The following is a 26,816-nucleotide window of genomic DNA, read 5'->3' on the forward strand; positions in this document are numbered from 1 at the left end:
TAATTTTCTCATAACATTGAAGAAACAGCCAAATTTTACTTTCAGATTATTCAAGAATACAAGAGAATTCCCGATACGAACCAGGTAAGTTATCTTGTTAATATTCTGAATATCATTAATAAAAATGGGTTCAACCAGATAAGTCAGTTTGTCTTGCATGTAGTATAGTTCCTGTTGTTATTGTGGATGTGGACATTATCATCTTGTAAACGCATTAGTGGTAGTGAATTCACACAGCCGCCTTTGTTAAAGAGAACTATTAGATCTTATTAGTTAACAATACACAAATGTGACACACACACTTTGGTTTTGACTGGTCCACATAAGAAAATAATGCCTGGCTAATATAAGTCTGTTACATTCACAATCCAAACCAGACAAGTCATTCATATTTTGAAATAAACAAAATAAAACCAAAATCATTATTTAAAAAGCTGCTCCATATAACACCGAATGGCTTGACAACATTTGGCAATTTCATATTGTTATAAACAAGAAATGCTTTCCCTGAGAACATTTTTTTTTACTTATCTTGTTATTCCCTGGGATGAGTGATATGTGTATTAAATAGGTGGACCTACTTCTACCCATTATTTGTACAATATAAATGATTACTAAATGTAAAAAAATTCTAATACATGTTGGATGTAGTAAAAAAACTATAAAAAGCCACACATGTCCCCCCCGGCTGGTGCAAAATGAGTAACAGCGCAGCAACAGTATCTCAACCACGAAAACCACCTGCCTTTTGCAAGACAAAATCAACATATTAAATGATTATGATTATTATTCCCATTTTCAGTTTTTCTGAGACCAAAGTTACTCTCACACACTGGCAGAAAATATCCATTCAGGCCACTCCATGTAGCATCCTCATTTCAGCAGTATTAATTTTCAGTTCATACTGCCAGAAAATACTTCGACCTTACTGTCCAAGGAGAAGGCGAAGGAAATGCTGGATAGACACAGTGAAATCAGGTGTGGAGGAGAGAGGTTTCAAATGGGAAGATCCTGAAACAGAAGATGTATGCAAACGGGAAGAAATGGCAAGAATTTGTACACCACACACCTGGGAAATTGGAGTTGGAAAATGATATTGATGATGATCATTACCTCTTCTTTGTCACTCAACATATAGCATAGCTTCCTGAAAAACTGTTTTGTATATTTTGCCTTTCACATGGAGGGGCACTTTTTTTTTTTTATCACAAAGAACTCCTGCTGCTGCCCACCACTTTGTCCAGTTGTTATTTATCCTGCTAATGCTACAGTATCAGAACAAATGTAAGCAAGTGATGGCCGTTGTCACATTCAAGGGAACTGGCAGGAATTCAATAGAAAACGACAACAGATGACAGAGTTTCAAAAGGCTCACAAATACCATACACTATTTTATTTTCACACTTTTATACAAAAACGATTACAGTCCATAGTCCTAAATTATTTACATAATTAATATATGTACAAGAACGACGGTATGGTCGCATCCCCAACTGAAAATATACTTGTGGCAGTCACCTCTTCAAAAATATGTTACGATCAATTACTTTTCATCACTTCAATCCTGAGGTTTCGTACAGTCCCACGTGATACAATTTTAGTTCTACTTACAATCATCAACATTAACTATTAATTTATAAATGCAGCAATATTACCCACTTCAGCACATTACATGAGCCTGTCAAAGCAAAGTATAACAGGTAAAAGAATGTAATATTTACTATTCTGTGATTCAACACGGGGAGGAGGATTGGATCATCATTCAAAGCTCCTACACTGGTTATGCTTTCGCCCTTTTGCTGTTCTCTCCTCACAAACATATAGAATCACAAAAGCCCTCAGCTTCAACAACACTTGGAGGACCCAGCACAAAGCAGAGGGGAATGGAGTCTGTTTGTGGTCTAGAGGGCCTGTGACCACTGAAAACTGTACTGGATTGTAGTATTTAAAAAAAAAGGGGAATGCCAGTTGCGACCAAACACAATTCATCCCCAGATGCAGCTGCTGAAAATGCAAACTTAGTTCACGACTTCATTAATAAATACTTTTCACATTTGTGAAAGATGAGCCATGCAGTAATGTTTTCCAATGGAAATACCAGTGAAGTATATGATGGGCAAGAAAATCAGTTTTAGACAAAAAGTGGGACATCATAGCAATCGCAGATGCATTAGTGTAAATGTGCAGATGCAAATAGTGTACCATATACAAGTGAATACACCACGTATAAATTTTTTAAAAGATGGCACCAAAAATATAGTTGTGCCCAAAACGAGAAATGGAACTAGTGTCTTCACTCTTTGAGTTAAAGCATGCCATTGCTGCACGGCAACAGTATAGGCCACAGGGACTAATAATACCACATCCCACAGTCAGCTATTTTTGTATTTAAACAAATACAAAGTTTACAAACTTTCTTGTCAAGAAGGCATAATCAACATTTCCCATCACCCTTGATTTTTGTTGAAATCCTGTTTAAAATTAACCACTACACTAGAAAATGTAATTACGAACAGTGGCTAGTTCAGAACTTTTTACCAGAATAGGACAAGATATTCTGTTTCAAAATATGTTTACATTCCTTAAAACAGTGTTTTAATATTACAGGTGTCCAGGGTAACCAAAAGTCACTTATGGCACTGTTTAATCATCTGAATTTGGTGTCAGAACAGTTTGACCTACTGTACAAAAGTTCTACACATCTAGAGAACAAACTTGCCCATGAGATTGTGAGGTAGGCTGTCAATGAACTTCAGGTGGGTGCATTAGCTAGGTTTGTTCTTTACAGCAATAATGGTTGTCAATGGACAACACTTTTAAAGGAGCCTGTTTACTTTAAATTCAAAATGCATGTGTGCAAGATCACACACAGAACTAAAGTAAAATAAAATACTATCAGCAGGTGTACGCTACTTTTGGCAGTTTACGAGTACACTTAGCAGATTACTGAGTTAGAAAGTGTGTCTGGATTTCCTTTGCTATAGGAAAATATTAGGCACTAATCTGAGTTTAAATTTCCAACTCTCTCGAAGAGTGTCTACTTTTTCACAATTCACTATGAAACAGTCCAATTTTATAAAAAAGGTGCTTCAAAAATTGTACATCACAAAAGCTGGCTGCAACTTGCCAACCACTGTCTATCTGCTTGTGGAATTGTTTTGGTTTATTTCTCAAGCAGATCCTTTTGTTTTGGCAATCTACAATCCAGAACGAAATAATTATTATACTTATGATATCACATGCAATGAACATTACAGTCACTGTGTTCGTATTTCGACATGGATAGAATCAAGGCTGAATGTAGTTCAGACCTACATCATGAGAGAGGACACAAACATGTGTTTGACAATCAGCAATATTCCTCACAGCAATGACTGGCCCACTAACTAACATGGATAAGGGAGGGAGTGATGACACTATTTCTTTCTCCTGTTTCTGGCGTGCATATTGGTCAGGATAGGATTGTTACTGGCTTCACAATATGTGAATCCCATTATACAGGGTATTTCAAGAAAGTAACCGAAACAGAGTCGAAGCCTTTTAACAATATTAGGAAACATACATTCTGTGTTTTTATCTATGTTTCAGAGGTGAGTTAAGCGATTGTGACATCGTGAGCGACAATTGGCTACAGTATGCCATCCTGGAACACGTATGGAGCGTGGAACATTATTTCTGAAGTTATAGGACAGGGCAGAATGGTAGGTCTTCCCTGAAATTTGTAGCATCCATTTCCCAGAATCATTTCTAGAGACATGCACCACCAATGAAAACTATCTTTTGTTGAGTGGAAATGTTCCGGCAAACGGTGTCCGTAAAGCATCCTAATGGGGGACATTCAAGAAGACCCTGCACCACCAGGACCAACGAGAATGTCGGTTGGGAGGTCGAGAAAGCTTGCAGTAACCACGGAAGAATTTTCAGGGCACATCAAAGGAACTGCATTTGCAAACCGCAGGTGTCTAGCACATGGTCAAGGAACACGGTGTCTGCCCTTACTGGATCCAGGTGTTGTACAAGTGAACACCTCATTTTCGCACCCACTTGCACTATTGTGCCAGTGTTCTGGCCTGCCTCTATGAGGATGAAATTCGCCTAGACAATTGGTGGTGGTCAGGATGAATGCCATGTGCTCCTGACTGGACAGGAAAACAAGCAGAAGATCAGGTTTCTTGGGTGGGAGAAGCCTGACAAGTACCTGCCAAGACCTCTACATTCCGGGCAGCAATATCAAGATGTGGCATCACTGGTCCATATTTCATTGAAAATTATAATGGAGATGTGGCTGTTTACTGGCAGGTCATTATCTGCTTCCATACTGATTTGAATACCTCCAGGGAGATCAGAGGTTTGGATTTTGAGCAGCAAGACGGGGTCACACCACACACTGGCCGTAGTAATCCACCCCACCTTCCAAATAGGAGAGTCTCCAGGGGATCTACCACTCCCTATACCTCTAGAAGCATGAACCTCACAATGTGCAAGTGTTTCTGTGGAACATGTTAAATGAACAGCGTTTGCATCTGATACCAAGTACCTTTGACGACCTGAAGGCAAACATTGAATCTGTGATGTCACATCAGTGTACTGGCATACTTGACGCATGGATTACATAGTGCACAATAACAAACACCATGTGCCAAGACATAATGTGTAAGGGTGGTGGTCAGAGGACCAGACAATGTTTTTGATTACTTTCTTTTTTTTTGAAACAGCCTGTACGTCAGTATTGCACATGCCGTCAGTTACCCAGGTAGAAGAAAGGTGTTAGGTGCATTACGCTCTCATTGTCATTCAGCCACAGCAAAAGAAACACTTTGCATAACTGAAGATCTAGAGAATCTCAGAAATCATGCAGCGGGAAGAAAATGTATCAGCAAAAAGCGGTATTTGCGACTAGTGAACAAACAGAACTTGATTTCAAGAAGAAAAAAAACCTGACATTGCTGGGCATTTCATAGACACAAGTTAAGCATCCACACCTTGAAACTACACTCGTGATTATGTGAATGAGAAGAGGCAAAACAGACACACAGTTACAAGTGAAATATCCCAGCTCCAGCCAGACATCACAAGCTTCAAAGGAAGCCAGGACTCAATAACAAGATTTCCTTAAACGTAATGATTATGTTAGCAGCGCAGATCAGATGCCCGCTTGACGAGACTGTAACAGGAAGAGGGAATCCAGAATTTTATGATCAGGGCTTAGATCATGGTGCGTTGTTTTAAAATATAGAAAAATACTTTGACTTAAAGTTGCCTAATAAATCACCTTGTAACGCAACACACTGTACATGACTGTCTCTAACAATATGCAAAACTAGCCATGAAGTTAACACACAACTAGAGTAAATTCTCAGGTAAGAAAGCTAACAAGAGCAAAATATTCGTTTAGGAGACAGAGACCGCGACTTACCAGGTAAGTACACATAAAAGAAAGACGTGTCCAAATTATTAACCTGCAGCCTTCAATTTTGCAGGAAAGGACAAGAATGGTGAAGGCAGTTCACAAATACGTGCTGTTGGTTATTAAATGTTAGACTGAGTGTTTTCCTACAGCTGAACTCCAGTTATTTATTTCATTTTATTTATTAATTATTTATGTCAGAAGTGATATGAAAGAAGAAATCAAAAGCAAACTTCACATTTAAAAAAACAATGTTTTAACTACCAATCCAATTCAAATCAAATCCAGAAGCAATCGTTGTAATTTTAACGAGCACAAGTTGACATCAAATTGTAGAACAAAAGGTTGGGAAGATGGGAACTTCAACTGTGAAACAATCATCAAATGTGATTTTAAAGAGCCACATGTAAATGGAGACAGGAAGATTCACATTTGATCTCTATCCCACTGTTCAAGTACTTAACTCTTTACAGTCTAACTGCAAGCATAACCAATAGGTTAGAAAATTCACTAAGAATTCAGAACGAGCTATGCATGCATTCTGGTAGCTACATTGTGTTTCTTCACGTATTAGTTACAAAAGTATTATCTAAGTCAGAGGATTTGCGATATTATAGACGAGTGTGCATTAGTAGGTGTTGTCACTCAATGTGCTCTTAAACATGGCTTCTCGCAGTAAACAAGTGCTTGATTTAACTGATATTTTAGGTATTTCAAGTAATCGTAATCCCTCATATCTAGAAAAACAGAAAACTCTACTAATGTGTACATATTCTTACATATTCACGCAAATGAGGGGCTCAAGAGTAAACAATGGTAAGGGACATGGCTTGTTCAATAACCATTAAAAATGCCACGTCCCTTACCATTATTTACTCCCGAACCTCTCAAATGTGGAACACGCGGTAGGCTGTAAAACAAATTCCAATCATATTGAAATGCAAGATGATGTTTCAAATTCATATTCAGATGTCCATAAAACTTCCATCTGTACATAAAATAATAACTGCATACCTTCAATATGATCTTCACTCTGAGTATCCTCACTAACATCACCTCCCAAGCCACTATCGTCACATAAAAATACATAAATAAAATTTCATAAGAGATCTCCCATTTTCGTTATTGTTATTATTATTATTGAACAGTTATTATTTTGATATCATTGTTTCGTATTTGCAATGCACATTTTACATTATCAAAATAGGGTAAATACAACAGTATTTCAGGATACTGTACTTAGTAATCCGTCAGACTTTTTTTCATTCGCGAAACATGGTATAATATATAAACCATTTTAAACTCAAGTGATAGCTGGCATGAAACAAACAAGTTTTCATTACTAGATGCTCAAACAAGCACAAAGAAAAAAGAATCATGCAAATCAAACATCTCCTATAGGTACACAGATATAATTTTTTTAATCCTTAACATTGCCCAGTCCAGAATATATTCAGCTGCAGACCGGAATGGGTTAAACCTTAAACATATACCCCCACAATCTTGCACTACAGTTTGGACATCAACAGGTCTAGAGAAGCACCAGGCATTAACATTAGATAACCGCCTCTTCTTTCCCTTATCTTTCCCTCCCTTTACTCAACAATAATAGTCTTTCTTTTATGAGTACTCAATCCAGGCATTTTTATACACTAATCTGCTTCCCAAACATATTAGAACAGTGAACATTGCAAGACAATGTAGAGTAGGAGATATCTGAGAAATCCTCACCTATAAAGATAGAAACCACTGGACTGAAGCATGGTTCTCACTGACACCACAACCAGATTGTTAGGGCGAGACATGTACCATCAGCAGTTTATAGTGGTGTCAAGGAACATAAAAAGGAGGTGTGCTTTTACTCGTCTTCACTCTCTGCCGACTGGTTGCCACCATCCTCGTTGTTCTCAGCTTCTTCGTCGTCATCTTCCTCGCCCGACCCCGATCCAGAGCCAGATCCTGAACCAGAGGCAGATTTCTCTGATCCTTCTTCATCAGAGTCTTTGAGAGCTTTAGCCTTGTCCAACTTCTTGGCACGACGGGCTTCGATATCAGAGCCTTCTTCATCAGAGGAGTAGATAGGAGGACGGATATCGTCTGTTAAAAAACATAAAACTCGTATAACATCTCACATCAGCAACAAAGAAAACAGGACTAATGCCAAGCGAGAATAAGCCAATAAAGTAGAAGTTTATCTCGACAAGGATGAAAAATACACTCATGAAGTATAGAAGAAAAGGAAACACTTTACATTCAGAGAAGAGTTTCAAGTCATGCAGGGTTATTCACTCTGTCGACGTGCCTTGTATTAACGGATTCCTTAAACAACCGGCTGCTACACTCCAGCCAAGACATTACACTGAAAAAAAGAACAACTTCTAATCCACTGAAGAATTCAATATTCCGTTTTCATATTCTTAAACGGTATTAAGAAGCTCATAAAATATTATACTACTTTCTCTGTAGAAAAGAAATTTGTTCTTTACAAATAGAACCATAGTAATTTCTGACACTAGCAAAAAAGCTTGTACTCTTAAAATTACAGGCATGTACCGTATAATCCCGAATACCACCCGCCACCGAATAAGACCCGCACCCTAAATTTGAGACGGCAAAATACGGAAAAAAATAACTTACATACCTATTTAATTTTCTTCAAATATACCACAAATATAAATTCAAACAGCTTACAATTAATAAAATCATCGCAAAAATCGTAAATAAAATCGGTTCAATACTCAGATCATTCACAATTCACAGTCATCTGAAGCTTCACTATAGGAACTTTCATTGCTGGCATCTTTCTATAAATAGTTGTCCTCACTACCGTCCACTGAATTTGAAATACCACATTTCTTTAAAGCTTTTGGACACTAGATCGTTGAGAATGTGCGCCCATGCGGTCTTGATCCAGCTGCATATTAGTCCCACTTCAGGCCTCTTCACTCGTCAGGTTGATATTAACGCGTGATCACCATCAGACATCCATTCGGTGTACAACTGTTTCACTGCAGTTTTGAAAGGCCGGTTCACGCACACATCCAATGGCTGTAGAATAGAAGTGAGCCCTCCGGGAATTATCGTGAGATCGGTTTTTCCTTTCCTCATGGCATCAGTTGTATGTTCTTGGTAACTCAAACACAAGCATGTTTCGTTTTGTAACAAAGCTCACGTGCGATGTTGCCAAACACACTTCACCCAGTCCTCAACTAACGCACTGTCCATCCAGCCAGACTCGTGTTCTAACAACACCGGGCGGCAAGTTTCCTTTCGGAAGCGTTTTCCTTTTCAGAACCACATATGGAGGGAGTTTGGTTCCATCCGACAATACGCACATTACCGTGCATCGTTGCTTTTCGTTACCACCTGTTCTGATTATTACACTTTTAGAACCCTTCGTACCCACTGTATTTTCCAACGGCATTTCAAAATAGATACACGTCCGGTCAGCATTCCCAATTTGCGACAGCAAATAAGAATTTTGCTTCCTGAAATGAAGAATGTGACGCTGAAAGGCCGTTACTTTTTCTTCCTACGCCCCACGGAGACGTTGTGAAATATACGTACATCTTCGAATGCACAATCCCTTTCTCCGATAAAAGTTTTCGATCAACCGCAGCTTGCAGTAAAACCCTGTGTTTTGAGTTCTTTTGAGATCTCTAGTGCTTTCAATTGACACATTTCACAAGAAACATCATATCCTGACTCACGTTTTTCTATTAAAAGTCCGGCCCCGTGGTGTATGGGGCAATGCGTCCGCCTGTCACCCAGCGGCCCCGAGTTCGAATCCCAGCCGGGTCAGGGGTTTCTAATTGTAAATGATAAATATCCCTGGCCTGGGGACTGGGTGTTTGTGTTGTCCTTAATGTTCCTTTCCTCACATTCAACAGATTACACTTCTGCCATTTACATAATACACTCAGGTTCCTCACATATGGTGCAAGGAGGGGCAAAAGATCTTCCTGGGTCAACGCCTCAAGCAAATAGCATTTTTCCACATTTTCTATCACAAATTTATGGAGTTGTTCTTCAATTTCCGGAAACACTGCACTCCACCCGCGGAATGCTCTGCGATCGCCGTTACTTATTAAAAGATTTTTCTTCTTCTTCTTCCACCAATCACGAATACACGATTCAATATCGTACTTTCTGCCAATGGCACGATTTCCATATATTTCAGCTTCGCTTACAACTTTAAGTTCTCACGCACAGTAAATGACCGTACACGCCGTTTTGAATCCATCGCTTACTACTGAGACAGCACTTTCACGGAACAGATACGGAACTCGAATGTGAGCGAGGTAGACTTCCGTAACCAACAGTCTTGACACTCGGAAAGTACGATACCCCGCGAGATCAGCCATTCACGCACCCAGCATGCCAGCAACACTTGTGAAACAAATGCTTACATGTTATAATTCTCATGTTAGGTCCGTATTGAAATGTACGTAAATACAAAGTATGTTACAAGTGTTTATTTATATATCCACCTATTCAATACAAAGAGATCTTTTTAGAAATTAAATATTATTATAAAATGTTAAGGGACATGTTTTGCCCATATTAAGGGCATCATCAGCCTCAAATTCAAACCTGTATGGTGAAAAATCAGGATCCTGTTTGCTCTTACAAGCCAAGACAAGGTGTCAATCTAAACATACAAAATATTAGAATGTCCTTGGCTAAAATTGCAGTATCAAGCTGCATGTCATAAGTTCACATGAATATACTTTCCGGAGCGTTGAAAAACTTGTTGGGGTAGGGCAGTAAACAGCTCAGTCTTTATAATGAAACAGAAATGTGCCTCCTTGAAGATAAGAAAAAGCAAAGCTGATACACTGTTACAGATGTCAATATCGTATGTTGTGATAAGACAACAGATCTCTTAAATGGCTGTTCAGCTGCCTATAGTCTATTTAACTGGCTGAAGGAGTGAAAGTCGAATGTGTTATGATAAGATAACAGTCTTCCTTACGTAATTGTGGGAGCAAGGAAAAAGCATTCGGTTGTCTATAGATGTATTTATCTTATTTGAAGGACAAAAGTCGAAGGTTTATCGAGGTTGATAGAGCTCTTTGGTGTGAAGTCTGTAACAAGAGGAGAGTGAATGCTTAGGAAGGTATTTTTAAACAAATGCTTGTCGAACATCCGCAGCAGCGGCTTTCATACTTACCGCATATTTACCCATATTCTTTGATTTACCATATTTCATTACCTTACATTTTGCGTTTACATGCCACTGTAACTGTATTGAGAAAAAATCGATCTTGTTTTCTCGTCGTCGGCTGTAAATCGATCCAAGTATATATAACTTCTTCCTGCATACATTGACCAGTTCAACTCAGTTTATGGATGTGTTTATGATGATTAAACAGACCAATCCTGGCATAAAACATACACCCACACAAATCACACTGAATGGATGGAGGAGGGCGGGGTTGTAATTGACGGAGTTGTCTTGCTTTTTTTATTTACAGTTACAAAGAATGGGTACCATCCACCTAATCAATACTTTATTATATCTTGTTACTAAGGAGTACCGGTTTCACTTGTCGCTTGGCCTCTTGATGTCTGCGGAGTTCTCTTTCAAACAAGTTGACAGCGGTGGATGTAGTGTTCCGCTAGAATGAGCGGTCCACAGCACATTCTTCCCATGTCTGCATATCTATACTAGTTGTCTTCAAGATGTGTTTCAGCTGGTCTTTAAAACGCTTAAGAGGGGCTCCATGAGGCCTACTGCCGGAGCAAAGTTCACCATAAAGAATTTGGCGCGGAAGCCTGGTATCACCCATGCGGTGAATATGGCCTAACCATCTCACTTGATGAGCGATGATTGTTGCCTCAATGCTATTTAGCTGCGCTCTGTCGAGAACCGCCATGTTGGTCACATAGTCTTCCCACTTAATATTTAAGATGAATCTCATTTTCTGTTGGTGGAAGCGCTCAAGTTTTTTGATATCACGGCGATAGTGTGTCCAAGTTTCACAGCCATACAGCAGCGTGGAAATGACAACAGCTTTGTACACCATGAGTTTGGTATGCAGTTTTAGGTCGTTATTCATGAAGACTCTGTGCATTAACCGTCCAAATGCTGCATGAGCAGCCCCAATTCTTTTATCAACGTCTTGTTCATAGGTACACCGTTTAGACAAGATGCTTCCAAAATATGAAAAGTGATCAACCTGTTCCGGTGTTGGTGTCTAAGATGGAAATACTGAACTCAGGAAGTGTTAATCCTGTGGCAGGTTGTGCAAGTACCTTCGTTTCTTTCACATTAATGGCAAGACCAAAGGGATCACATGCAGTTTTAAAGCAGTTGACCGACTGTTGTAGTTCTGCAGGTGTTAGAGCAGGAGATGCGGTGTCATCGGCAAACTTCAGTTCTGTCACCCGGGTAACGAGAGTACGTCTTTGTGAGCGGTCTTGCCAGATTGAAAAGGCCTCCATCAAAACAAAATTTAATACCCATGCCTAAGTTGTTTGCAGATGATTCATGCAGCATGGCAGTCATGTACAGTGCAAAGAGTGTAGGAGCAAGCACACAGCCTTGTTTCAATCTATGAGTGATTCGGAACAAATCTGGTACTGAGTTACCATGAAGAACCTGTCCAGACATGCCGTCATGAAGGGCTTGAACCAATTCCACATAACGTTCAGGACATCAAAAATGTCTCAATACTTTCCAATGAAGTGCAAGAATGTTTTATACTCGTCCTATTATAAACCTATACTGACCTATGCTTCAGCAGCCTGGATGTTAACTAAGTGGAACCAAAGTAAGATACAAGCAGCTGAAATGAGGTTCTTGAGGAGGATACAGGGAAAGACAAGATGAGATAGAATACGAAATGATGAAATAAGGAGAAGCATGGGAGTGGAAGAGATTGATATAGCAAAGCTAAAATGGTTTGGACACATGATGAGAATGCGAGGAGAGAGAATACCAAAGAGAACATTCATGGATACAGAGATGGCAAAGAGGCCTAGGGGACATCCTAGAATGAGATGGAGGAGCTCTGTTGTGGACTGTATTGCAAATAGAGGAGTCGACACCAATAAAGTACTAGAAGAGGAATGGTGGAAAGATCGAGTAAGGTGGAGGGCTTTAGTACACTACCCTACCCAGAGAGAATCTAAAAGGGAATGGATGAAGAAGAAGACTTTCCACATAGCGGATCTTAGTACTGAATCAAAGGCTTTTTCCAGGTCGTAGAAAAATAAATACAGAGGCTGCTGCTGTTCTCTGAATTGAGTTGTCTAGCACAGAAGATCATATCTGTTGTGCCTCTGGAGGTTCGGAAACCACATTGAGACTCAGGCAAAATCCTCTCTGAGATAACTCTGAGCCGGTTTAATAGAATTCTTGCAAGAATTTTACTGGCAATTAACAAAAAGCGATATACCACGGCAGTTCCCACATACACTACCATTACCTTTCTCGAAGATAGTGATGATGGTAGCATTCTTCAAGTCGTCAGGTACTTCTCTCGTTTCCCAAATCAAGAGGATGAGTGTGAAAAGTCTAGTCTTCAAGGGTATACCTCCATTTTGTATCAGTTCCAGAGGGATGTTATCAGGACCAGGAGCCTTTCTTGGTTTTAGTTGATTGAGGCCTTTGATGAAGTCTCTGTATGTAGGTGGAACAGCCATCCATGGTTGTTGGGCCTGCTGAGGGACATTACGAAGAAAATCCTCAGCAACATGGAGACACGATTTTGAAGAGAAATGTTCCTTCCAACGCTCCAAAATTTCTTCATTATCAGTTAAAATGAAGTTGTCAGCAGTCTTCAATGACCCCGATGAAGATCGAATTGGACCATATATCTCTTTTATGCCAGCATAGAAGTTTTGCAGGTCATGGGCATCAGGCAGTCTTTTTCAGTTCTTCAGCTTCTTGTTGCCACCAGTTATTCTTAATTTCCCTGATTTGTGCCTGACATTTTCTTTTAAGTTCCAAGAAATGTGATTTCTTCACATTGGAAGACGGATCTTGAAGACAGGATAGGTGGGCTTCCCGTTTGGCATTGATCAGATATTTAAATTCTTCATTATTTTCATCAAACTAGTCTTGTCTTTTTTTCCTCAAAAAACCAATTGTTTCCTCAGCTGACTCATTGAAGACCTTCTGAAATGTGGCCCATTCCCATGCCAGTGATTTATCAAGTACATTATTTGAATACTGTAAATGCACCTTGTTGGATACATTTCGGAAATAGTTTATTCTTCCATGGCATTTGAAAGGTTCAAATTGTGAATCAAGGTGATTGCATGTATTAATGGGTCTCAGAAAACTTTGTGACACGGCAAGCGTTGGCATTTCGAAATTATGAGAAAATGGCCATGGCGGCAAATCATACAAAGACAGAATCACTATACTGTGTTATAATGCAGACGGAAGCGAGAAACTTTCTCCCCTTGTTATAGGAAAGCTTGATAAACCACGATGTTTTAAGGACACCGGGTACTTTCCATGCAAGTACAGGGCAACTAAAATGCATATAGTACAGTAATCCAATGAATAAAGCACTTGCACAGGGGAGCCAGCATGGATTTCTCCTCGTCTTTTATACAGGCCTCTTTTTCTTTCATTGCATGAGGTTATGTTTGCCAGTGAGTTAGAAATCCAAGTGTATTATTTGAATACTGTAAATGCAACTTGTTGGGTACATTTTGGAATTATTTTTTCATGGAATTTGTAACGGGTCATAGAATATTTCATGACGTGGCAAGAGTTGGCATTTCGAAATTATGAGTTGGGGGTCAATTCGAAATCCGATTTTTGCGTCCCAACGATTTCAAATTATTGCTTTCCCTGGACCGTCGGATAAGTTTCCTCACTTCTGCTATCACCACCAGGTGTCAGTTTGAATATGCTGGGAGTATGGAGATCTGTTAACTTTAACTGCAAGCTATGAATATAGAACAAGAGCTTGGTGTGGAGCATGATTTTAAAGCTGAATGTGTCTTTTAAAACTTGCGAGCGCAGCTAATGCGAGTAAGTATGGTTCATCCACTTCCATCATTATCAATGAAGTCATGATTATTAGACATCATCTATACAGTATCACTGTGTTATTTTCATTTTTCGTTTCATTCCGCTGTAACCAACACTATTTATTTTTAATGAATATTTAATTTTCATGAATGTACTGTACTTGAAATAAATTTTAAACGTATTAGGCCATGTTCAGCACATATGGTACATACTGAAGAGATGTTAACTATAGAACAAAAATGACCAACTAGACACTAGTGGGATCCAAACCCACAATTTTCAAAATTTGCGTTGGATGTTCTATCCAACTGAGCTATGGTGGCCTAGGTCGATATCTCTGTTACAAATAGTTCCTCGAAAAAAACGTAGCACAATGTATTAATGAGCCTCTTAACCTTTACACTGCTGCAGTCACAATACTGCGAGCATGGAGTAGGACCACTATTGTGCTGTGCCTGTAATACTATGAGCAAGACATACATCCGATTATTATAACTATGCAATACTCTTAATGTTGTCATCAGAAATCATTCATACTTCGTGGGTGAATACAGCCATCTCTCTGCAGTAGATAGAAAATTATGTAATGATTTTCCGTTGATTCATTCATGATTTATTACTACAAATATGACACACTTGTTTTATCAGCTGTGGGATGTCCAGTGCACAAGCTGACAGAGAGGCCCGCATCAGGGATGAGTAAGTTATGTTGTTCGCCAGCAAAGAACACAATCTTGCTAAATCCAAGATTATGGGGTGTTATGTTAAGAGAGGGGGAGAAGAGAGGATACTAAGAAAGATGTCAGAAACCGAGTTGAAGGAAAGGAGACCTAGAGGAAGACAGATGGCTGAAAGGTGCAAGAGCAAGAGCTGAAAGAGCATGGAGGCAAGAGGAGGGAAATGGGCGACAGTGAGAGAAGAGGATGGAGAGGCTTATGTTCAAAGCAGACCCAGCCTGTGGTTGGAAAATGCTCCAGATGATGGTAGTAACGAAACTGACTATAATGAAAGTGCAGATGCTGACCAACTACAAGAAAAATTTTTAAAAAGCTGTACCTATCCCTCCTCCATTCCAACGACAGGCATGTGTTTGGTCCAATCATGCACGATTTTGATGACGCAAATGGTATTATTGCTCTAGGTCTCTTAGAGAATGAACCAACAGCTTAGGATATTTTTCAGTCATTATTTTTACCCATTGTTATGCAAGAAATAGCAAATGAAACAAATATTACGAGTCTGTCTTGGAGAAAATGCTGCGGAGTTAAGAATCACGTTTGCAACCGTGGTAAGACACTATTCCAAACTGTTCCAAAGAAGACGTGCATTTACAAATATATAAGCCACCTGCTTTTTTGGAATTACCAGTTTTGGGTAACCCTTGATTAACCGGCCTGGACCATTTTTGATTAAGTGATTTCATACCAAGATGCATAGGAATTCTTAATGCATTCTTAGTTGTTTATCTCAAATAACTTTTTTTTACTGTTTGTTGTGTTTGTGTTTTTTGTGTTTGAAAGTGGACGGTTACCTTCTGTAACCACAGGAAACATTATTATTTTGATGTCTGTCTAACTGTTGGCCTTTTATGTTGGACAACCTTGAATTTGCTAGACATAGTCTAGTTATATTTTGTGTTAGAAAGTGATCAGCTTAGGTCCTTTTGTAGTCAGTGTAATAATGTAAGACAAGAAATCAAGATCCTCCGGTTTTCCCACATTATTTTTTATGTTTATGTATCCACGTCAAATACGAAAAATAATTAAATACAGGGCTTTTACAAAAGAGACTTTATCTCGGCAATGAAATGGAAAGCCTTAAACTTCAGACCTGGACTCCAATAACATTCGGTCATAGCATTGACCAAAAGTATAGAACCTTTTTAAGCATTTTTTTAACGGAATTTGAATTACACTTTCCAAAAAAACTTGCAGTAATTAATGAATCTTCAAAAAAGCCATGGATCACGAAGGGTATACGGATCTCAAGTCAAAAATGTAAATTACTAAGTAGATTAGCACAGCAGAGTTGTGACCAGGTTTTTTGTAAGTATGTTAAAAACTACAAATCAGTCTATCGAAGAGTTCTTAGGATGGCTAAGATAATGCACAATAACAAGAAAGTTAAAGAGTCGTGCAATAAATCACGAACCATATGGAAGGTAATCAAGGGAGAAACCAACAGACATGCAGTTGGAAATAAAGTTGCTGCCATAAAAAATGATAAGGGAATACAAATGAATGACCCTCATCATTTGGCTAATTATATAAATGATTTCTTTTTATCCCTACCATACAAACTTGAAAATGCAAATAAATCAGATGTATTACCAGAACTCCCAACCTTTGTGCAAAACTCTATGCAGTTAACTCCAGTAACAGAACTGGAAGTTTTTAAAATCATACAATCTTTGAAGAACAAAACTTCCACAGGTATAGATGAAGTTCCCACTAAACTCATTAAAAAATGTGCTCCCTATCTGGTACAGCCTTTAACTTATCTCATCAATGAATCATTTTCTAGTGGTCAGTTCCCTAATCTCCTAAAAATAGCTAAAGTTATCCCAGTCTTTAAAAGTGGAAACTTACACGATTTACATAACTACAGACCAATATCAATACTTACTGTTATTTCAAAAATATTTCAATGTGCTATGAAAGATCGGCTTACTAAATTTTTAATCAAATATAACTTGTTAAATAATGCACAACATGGGTTCAGAACTGGCAGAAGTACTTTGTCTGCTTTATCACATTTTACACAGTTGGTCGTAAATGCTCTTGACAATGATGAAACTGTGATAGGACTATTTCTTGACCTTTCAAAGGCATTTGATACTGTTGATCATGAAATATTGTTGCACAAATTATATCAGATTGGAGTTAGAGGAATTGTTAATGACTGGTTTAGATCATACCTGAATAAACGATCCCAGTTTGTTGAAATTATACATTGTAACAGTAAAGGGCATAATGAGACATATCACTCTCAGGTAAAAAGCATAGACTTAGGTATTCCGCAGGGTAGTATTTTGGGGCCTGTTCTTTTCTTGATCTATGTGAATGATCTTCCTCACAATAATCAAGTAGAAACAGCAGTTCTGTATGCTGATGATACAAACATAATTATTAATAATCCTGACCCTACGTCTATAGAAACTACAGCAAATACAGTCCTGTCTAGGTTAGAATCATGGTTCAGGAAAAACAAATTAACATTGAACTTTAAAAAGACCCAATACATGGAATTCAAGGCATCTAACTACCATGACAAAACTGCAAAAAACCACAACCTTATATTAAATGCAAATGCAATTGAAAATACGTTGACCACAAAATTTTTAGGTGTCCATATAGATGAAAAATTAAGATGGGATTGTCATATTAAAAAAATAGGGAAGTCTCTGAGTTCTGTTTGTTTTGCCTTAAGGATTTTGTCTAATAGTTGTAGTGAAGAATATGTTAGAATGGCATATTTTGGATATTTCCATTCTGTCATCACTTATGCTATTGGTCTCTGGGGCTGTTACAAATCAAATCTTGATGTTATTTTTCGAATACAGAAACGGGCTATCAGAATTATATTGAGACGTAACAGGTTAGATCATTGCAGACCATTATTTAAGAGACTAAGGATACTCCCAGTACCAAGGATATACATCATGCAATGCATTCTACACGTGAAAAGAATTTTGACAATCACAATTACCAGACGCGAACAAGAAATAATATTTTTATCGAACACAAGAGTAAAACCATTGCCTTGAGACATGTAGACTCTGTTGGAATCAGATTGTATAATAAGCTTCCAAATACGATTAAAGATATTAGTCCCGTCAGTTCATTTACCACAGCTTTAAAAAATCTCCTGCTGAGTAGCTGCTTCTACAGTACAGAAGAATACATGATGAAGTGCTGGTAATGATGCTACTACTTATTAACTTGTAATCTAGTATATAGCCTTAAAAATATGTTAATGTCACATTGACTATGTTCACATTATTAACACCACACCAATATATTTTTATTTTGTCTTGTAAATATTGGTTATTAATATTATTTAAAAAATTTAAGATGTGCTGTCCTAACATTGAGGTATGTGGTGTTTCTGTTCTTCTTCTTTTTCAAAATGTTCATTGTTGTGCATATATTATTGTTAGTATTAGGAAATCACTTGACAACTCCTATACTGTTGGCATATTTCAAAATATGTAATTGTACAGTCTATGGAAGCTAAATAAATGAATGAATGAATGATAATACTATTTTTGAGTAAGGAAACAGAATATCAAAATTTTCAGTGGATTACAAGTTATTTCTGTGGAATATCTTAGGTGAATAACCCTATATACAAAAAAAACAGGAACATAGAAAAGAAAACTGAGTAAAATGGAGAGGAATCACATCTGCCTCACTCTGGATATAAGATTTAGAGCAAATGATTATGATTATTACTGTTAATACGAAGACCTAGGGAAGAAAAAAAAGAAATGTCAAGAAAATATTTGCAGAAACAGGAAAGGATCTTACTCTTGGACTGCCCCTTCTTGTACTTGCTCTTGATGGCTGCTAGAGAGATGGCACCCTCATCCTCTGAGCCTTCCTCCTCTCTGGTGTCGTTCTCCAGGTATCCAGCGGTCAGACTGCGGTTGGCCCCACGTTCCCGAACTCGCTTCTGCTTGCTCTCTCGCCGCATAGATGCTCGCAGACGCTCCTCTTCTTTCTGCAGGAATACAAAATTAACTTAATATGAAGCAATGATATCAGAGTTAGCCTAGCATCCATTAAAATTGAAAGTAATTAGGACAGATATTTAAAAAAAGGTTTAGCAAAAGAGAAAGCGCTTAAAATGAGGCTGGAGTCTCTGTGTTCCAATGATTGGCTTCACCGGGCGAGTTGGCCGTGCGCGTAGAGGCGCGCGGCTGTGAGCTTGCATCCGGGAGATAGTAGGTTCGAATCCCACTATCGGCAGCCCTGAAAATGGTTTTCCGTGGTTTCCCATTTTCACACCAGGCAAATGCTGGGGCTGTACCTTAATTAAGGCCACGGCCGCTTCCTTCCAATTCCTAGGCCTTTCCTGTCCCATCGTCGCCATAAGACCTATCTGTGTCGGTGCGACGTAAAGCCCCTAGCAAAAAAAAAAAAAATGATTGGCTTCAGCAGTTTGATGATGATGATGCTTGTTGTTTAAAGGGGCCTAACATCGAGGTCATCGGCCCCTAATGGTACGAAATGAAATAACAAAAAATTCAAATTCATCCACTGACCAAAATAAAATAAAAAACGTCATGAAGAATGAATGAATGGAGATGAACCCTACAAAAAAACAAAAATAAATAAACAAACAAACAAAACAAAAACAGTGGATCAGACTCAAAAAGAAGGTAGTTTAGAGTATTACTGAGCAAGGGACCATTCATAAAGCTCAATGATGCTTGATGTCTGAAGGGGTGCTAAATTCACGTCTAAGGCCCCACAGAATGGTACATGTTGCGAGTAAAGTAGAACCATGGTATGTCATTTGTCATTTTGGGGTACTGATCAAAAGTAGCGAAGACTCACGGTGGTCCACACAAGATGGTACTGCTCACAAGTATTGCAATTCGTACAGGGAACACAGACCTATGGTGTTTCTCACACAATGGCGCCACTCATAGCCAACGCAAACCGGTAAGGTTCCTCACCTAGATGTACTAGTCACGGGCGCCTGTATTCCCGTGGTGTTCCTCACATAGTGCGTACCAATCACAGGCGACGCTGACCCAAGGTGCCGCTCATATAGCGGTACAACTCACAGGCTACGCCCAGACCCGCGGTGTTGCTCACATGGGTACAACGCACGGGTACTGGAATCCACCAGGCCAGGCTTTTTACTGCAACTAATCACAAACCTATTTCGTACCAATTTAGTGATACTACTCGCAAGTACAAGCAACCCATGGTGTTCCCCGCATGATGGTACGAATCAAGAGTAGGTTCATGGTTCTAATTCAATCATCCCTTGGTCGCCCCTTGTAGTCGCCTCTTACGACAGGCAGGGGATACTGCGGGTGTATTCTACATGTGCGTCGCCCACCCGCGGTATTTTATTTCCCTCAAGTCCGCCGGCAAGCCGGTTAGGCCCCCCCTATCCGCCACCTTGGACGCGCCACGTGGGAGTATCACCTCTCCCCCTGCTACGCCTGCGTAGCAGGTTCGTGGCTTCAGCAGTTTGAAGGTTATTCTTGTTCCACCAACATTTGTAGCATTATACGAAGTATAGTGTGATGTGGAAATAGCGTTGGTAACCAATGTCAACGCTACTCAAAAAAAAGAGGGCAATGAACAAAAGTATCAGTATTTTTAAAAACAGCTGTCTTAAAAACAAGAGGGTACAATTTATAGAAATTGGTTTAAAAGGGGTAAATATGGAGGAAAAGGTAGAGAAACATTGATCTAAACTATTTCAACAACACTTACCTTGATCATCTCCCCTCTGTTCTGTTCGGGGTCCCAACCGACCTGTGACAGGACCTTGATGCCGGAGGTCTTCTGTGATCGGTCCGCCAGGGACAGCGTCATCTTCCTGTGAGTGAACGACTCTGTCGAGTGAGGTCTGAACGTCAGCTTGGTGCGGAACACTGCCTGGCCTTGCAGACCCGTGCCTTGTCGGATGAATAAATGGTTGTGGTCGCCCTGAACATTCAGAAACACACACTTCAATGCTTGATGATGGGGCAGAAAATACAGGGTCATTTCTGTTCACACATGAATAAATTTTAAATGAAGTTCCACAAGATTACCAAACCATAAAAATCTTGATCTTATTATCCTGTATCAGAACTATGATAGGAACATGAAAAGGAACACACAACAGGTCAGTGTGCGGAGGAGACAACAGTCTCCACATCTTCACACAGACGTGCTCTCTCGCCAATCTCAGTTCTACATCCAATTCTCTTCAGCCCACGACAAACTCGTTTCTCCTTCCCGGCTTCATGAGGAACGCGGACATCAACACACGTTGAGGGGCCATCTTGACAGATCTTCAGTCTTGATATGGGAAGAGTGGGAAAGGAAGAAAGCTAGATAAAGACAGGAAGAGAGAAAGATGAATATGGATACAGATGGTAAAAGACTAGGAACAGCTCAATGGATCAATAACGAGTAAACTAGAATTGATAAGAATGCACATAGCTGGTGGGATTCCTCTCCACACCACTAATGAAAAATCTGAAGAAAACAAAACTAATTATCTAAAAGAAAATTCACTGGATCCACAAGTTTCCAAACCAGAACAGGGAAGTAATAACAATGCTGCAATAACGGAAGGTCTGTACACGTACAAATTATATACAGCATGCCAAAAGCCATCTTCCTCACTTGTCAAAACTAAAGACAATCTAACCTAAAGAAATGATTTCATTTCAGAAGTAACTGCACTTGGGGTGGACTGCCTACGGAATGAAAATAAAAAGGAACTAGTTCTTGATACCTTGCAAGGTTCTCTTGTTTCATAATACCAATATCTTACAGGAAGGTCCTATTAAGTAAACTCAAAATTTGTTATGGTAATGCTGATCTATGCCAACAGTGGGGGTGGAGAGGAATCTTATTTTCTCACGAGATTTCCATAAATAATTCAAAATTCCATACCATCACTCTTAAAACTTTTTTTCTTAAATGTGATTTTATTCAAATAAAATTGAAAGTGGGTTCTCTTCAATTAATTTCTGTCTGTTTGGTTGATTGTTTATTTGAACACCGCAGGAAAACAGCTAGAAAGGATTTCTTGAAACTCGGTATTTAACTTCAGGATATGTGGAAAGTGCACAAAACTGTATATTATTTGATTAGTATACAGTGGCATAACAATTTTTAGAGGACAAAGAGAGGAAATGTCAACATTTTCTGTTAATATTAGCTGTACATCATAAAAGTTTTAAAAAATATCATTTCCGAGCTTTACGCACTTTTACATTACGAATAATAATAATAATAATAATAATAATAATAATAATAACAACAACAACAACAACAAGAAGAGATATTCATGATTATTACACTTTTTACAAATAAGTACAAATATCTCCAAAAATACAGTAAAATGCTGCTGTAACAAACGAAATGTTCAAAATTGCAAAATTATTTTTAGGCCCCTTCTTTATCCCTATTAACATGTGTTAAAAAATTTCATTTTAATGAATAGCAAACTTCCAGTACAACGAATTAAAATTTTGTGCTTTTGCCTACATTTAACTTTTTCTCCAAAACATAATTGAAATGCAACACGTTTTATACATTATTTTGTTATTCAGACAATATGGTATTCACTTTCCGTACATGTACACAATTGGTAGAGCAGGACTGAAAGTAACCAATCAGCATTGCACTTATTCCAATGCAAGAACAAGTCATGCTATTGTTGGATATGTGCATAAATTTTTCATTCAACCAATGAACGTTAAGAGGTCATATCTCCACCTTATTATTTAGTTTATTTACATCGCATCACACTTTCATTCTTTGTCTTTCATTCACAAAGCAACACATTTATTCGTGTGCCAGCAATCAATACAGAAAAAAATGACAGACTACATTACTACACATAAGTCAAAACTCTTAAAATCACTTACAACAGTACGTATTACAAAAACTTAATTTTTGGTTAGAAAAGGGCATGATGAATGAAAAATTCTGTAAGAATAATAATCAGTAGTCAAATGTTCAGAATTAACATTATGATACCAAAAAGTTACAATATAATATGGATACCAACATGAGTATTCAGTATCTGCTCTGGACAGTAACAAAACAAGTATCAAATCAAGTTATATGTATATAGAGAGAAACAAGAACATGCAATAAGACAAACACACTCACAGGTCAGTGTGGGAAAACAAAGCACAGAATGAGGAGACAAGAACAAACATAAAAACACAAAAGAAAAATATCCATATCTTTACAAACTACCGTCTTCAAATAGAAAGGCTCTCCCCTCATCGTGTTCAAGGTTGCACACTTAATGTACATCTCTCAGTGCAACGGAAACACAAAATATATAGAGAGCTCACCTGAAGGGGTTGTTTGTACACATCGAATATTTCTGAGCCGAGATGCAACGACAAGCTCCCATCCGACCAGCGTACGAACCGGGCGTTGCTTTCCTTAACAACGTTACCTTCTTTATCAAACGCTTCCCTCCATCTCATTGTGTTCTCCACCTTCAGCTTTAACCTGCAGAATAACAAATAACCATCAGAAAACACATGAGATTATGTAACATTTTCAGCATTTTTCATTTCTGTCTCTCAACCATTCCTTGTTCATCACCATGCCCTATGGAAACAATTTCACATGAACTAATGATGAGAAAATTCAGAAAACACAATTCAAGGCAATCGGAAGTCAGAAAATGACCAACACTGTCATCTCCCAGGGTGGGAACACCACTAATGTTATTTGCTTTACGTCCCACTAACTAATTTTTATTTTATTTTTGGAAACACTGAGATGCCAGAACTCTGTCCTGCAGGACATAGATGTGCTCTCTCTTCATCAATCAAAGTTCTAAATCCAATTCTTCTCATCCCCTGACAAGCTCATTTCAGCTTCTGAGCTTCATCAGGATGACGGGCTATAACACTCAGTGAAGTACCATCGTCCCGTTCAACAAAGAAATAAACAACCAATATGTCACCTGCCTTCTATACAGAACTTGCATCTACAACTCTGTCGAGTCTCCATATAGAAGCAATGAAAAATATTTTCCCCTGCAGGCAATGTATGTTGATTAGTCAGCCCAAAGGCTAGTTGGACAGTTGATATAGATGAACCCAGGCATCACTGAAGAGAAGTACTAAGGAAATAAGGAGTGAGGTAGTTGCCTGCTGCCTTCTTCAGTGAGCCAGAAGTTGCTATTGCACATCAGTCTGCCAAGCCCACTAGAAATATAAAGCATCAAATCACATTGTCCTACTTACCTGGCTCGTCCTTCCTCATCCAGGGTTTCCTCTTCATCAATTTCATCTTCATACGTCTCTGCATCAAATGGACGGGTTTCCACAGACAAGAAGTTGGGCATCTTGACAAAGTGAATTTCACGCCCCAAATCTGATGTTATTTTTGGAATGTTTACATCGATCCTCGTCTCTGGAGGTGGTTCTTCGTTTTCCTTCTCTGCTTCTTCCTGAAAACAGGACTTAGTGAAAGGAAGAAAACCTTGGACATAGCAGTCAAAGTTATATATATACCAAGTGAACTAGGTGCCTCTTATGTAATCCAGTAATATGCGTTAGTCATGATGGTCAATATTCCACTGTTTGCCTCCCTCATGGTAACAATTCACTATAAGCACATTGGACTCTATTAAACTTTTGCATCTAGATCATCCCAAAAATATTATATTCTTTCAATCAATTGTACCTTAACCCAATGGCTGCCAAGATCCGACGTAAGCTGATGGTCTGTGAATCGCAAAACTGCCACGATCCGAACCCGTAAAGGCCGATTTTCAAATACTGTTTGTTCAGGTTTAACGCAACAGATGATTTGTGTATGCATGTTGGCTGATTTACTATAAGTAAATACCATTTTCTCTCTGACAAAGAGAATATAACATACTTATTTTCTATTTCTTTGAGAGGCTGGCACACGCTGGCCATTTCATGTGCACCACGAACTTTGAGCGGTAAGTTTCTTTGATTACATGTAATTAATCTCATATTTAGATCCGTATTGAAATTAGTTATTAATTATTAGTTATTAAACAATGACAGGTCTTAACCTTGAGATAAATTACAAAGGCTGAGGATGCTCAAAACCGAGCGAAACATGTTCCTTTTTAATGTAGTGTTGTAGCAATATGAATTTCTAACAACACAAAATTAATTGTATTGAAAAGGTGGAATAGAAAAATAAAAAATACAAATTTGTATGCAAAAAAAATTTTTGTTTGATGCGAGGTATTGCTTTTATCGTGTTTTTGCGTATTACAATGCGAATTTGTGTAGGGCAAGATAGTAAAATATTATTCAGAACACTTGTGTTAAAAATACATTCAGGCTATGTTGTTAAAAAGTGACAGTTTTAGTGATGAAAACAGTGAGACAGATATTAGGCCTAATGGTGTTATCCCTACTATTACTATTACTACTACTACTGTTGAAAGTGAAGATGACAATCATGTTAATGTTAACCAGCAATATGCAAGTCACCATGACAACGAACCTAACCTCAATTTTCAATTTCAAAAACTAAAATCATTGGACATTTTTAAACACAGAGATTTAAAACTTTTAACATTAAAAGACAACACAGTTTGGTTATTCTAACAGTGACATTGTCATGTATGTGAAATAATTATTACGATGCCAAATAATAATTCAAATTCGCAAAATTAATCACAGAAAGTGGAAATGAATAATTCATTATTTTTTAAACATAAAGACATAAATTAAATCACAGGACGTATACATGGATATATCATGAATCATGAAAAACACTTCATCTATATAGCTTCAAAACTGAGGCAAGTACAAAATTTTCAGTAAGACCTTACGTTTTACCTTAATTTAAGTTGGCAGTTTTAGCAGTACTAAAGCATTTTAGATTGGCAGGGAAAGAGTTAATCTAACAAATGACAAAATTCCGCTAAGTGATCAGGTATAATAAAATGTAGTATGAACCTTAAAACAACAATGCAGTGACACCGTACAATTATGAAACAGCAAAACGGAGGAGAATTGCACACCAGATATCTATGACATCAGACAAACTCCTGCACATCTGTTCTGTACCCGAGTGGGATTAGTGGACCCCAGACAGGCTCAGCAATTCAACTTGCATTACTATTTTTTACCTGTACACTGGAGCTTAAATTTTCAGAGAAAGGTCAGTTCTTGCCATATGGGGTTCAGGAGATTAATTACGACCCAACAACAAAAGTACTGTATTCCTTTCTATGAAACCATTTGAAGAATAAAGTTGAAATTTCACACGATGGTTGCTCTTTTAAGTCCTAGATGTTAAATAATTAGTAGTTTTCAAAACTGCTACCCCTAAAATGTTCAAGTGGTGGTTGGATCTGAAAATCCACGGCCTGTTTCCAGTCATTCGACCGGATCAGGAATGGAATGAATTGAGCCTGAAAACAAAAATTCATTCCTCCAAAAATGTTTAACTTACAAAGTAAAAAAATGAACATGATAAGTCTTCTTGCCACGGGGATTAACAAGGAAAAGGTTTTAGGAATTCAGCCCTTAAAGGGACTGACTTTTTGGTGGTTGTACAGCTGTAGTCATCAACCTTTACAATAAGACGGAAAATGAAGAGTTCTGACCCACTGCGAAATGAGGCTTAAGAAATGAAATGCAATGAAAGGTGATAGAGAAATGATTTTAAGGTGAAAAGTATGGTCAGAAAAGGGGAGAAAAAA

General features: G+C 38.3%; 1 protein-coding gene across 1 annotated transcript in view; it reads right to left on the bottom strand.

The window, feature by feature from the left end:
• Nucleotides 1-1,378: 1,378 nt before the first annotated feature.
• Nucleotides 1,379-26,816, bottom strand: part of Atu (Another transcription unit) — a 39,503-nt gene continuing 14,065 nt past the window's right edge. Inside the window, exons 6-10 of the mRNA XM_067157622.2 lie at nt 24,364-24,569; nt 23,455-23,617; nt 20,861-21,076; nt 18,932-19,124; nt 1,379-7,504 (exon numbers count right to left, since the gene is read on the bottom strand). Of these exons, the coding sequence (XP_067013723.2) occupies nt 7,266-7,504; nt 18,932-19,124; nt 20,861-21,076; nt 23,455-23,617; nt 24,364-24,569 (1,017 nt within the window). The 3' untranslated portion in view covers nt 1,379-7,265. The remainder of the gene's footprint in view (nt 7,505-18,931; nt 19,125-20,860; nt 21,077-23,454; nt 23,618-24,363; nt 24,570-26,816) is intronic.

This window comes from Anabrus simplex, chromosome 14 (assembly GCF_040414725.1).
Source record: "Anabrus simplex isolate iqAnaSimp1 chromosome 14, ASM4041472v1, whole genome shotgun sequence".
Taxonomy (NCBI): domain Eukaryota; kingdom Metazoa; phylum Arthropoda; class Insecta; order Orthoptera; family Tettigoniidae; genus Anabrus; species Anabrus simplex.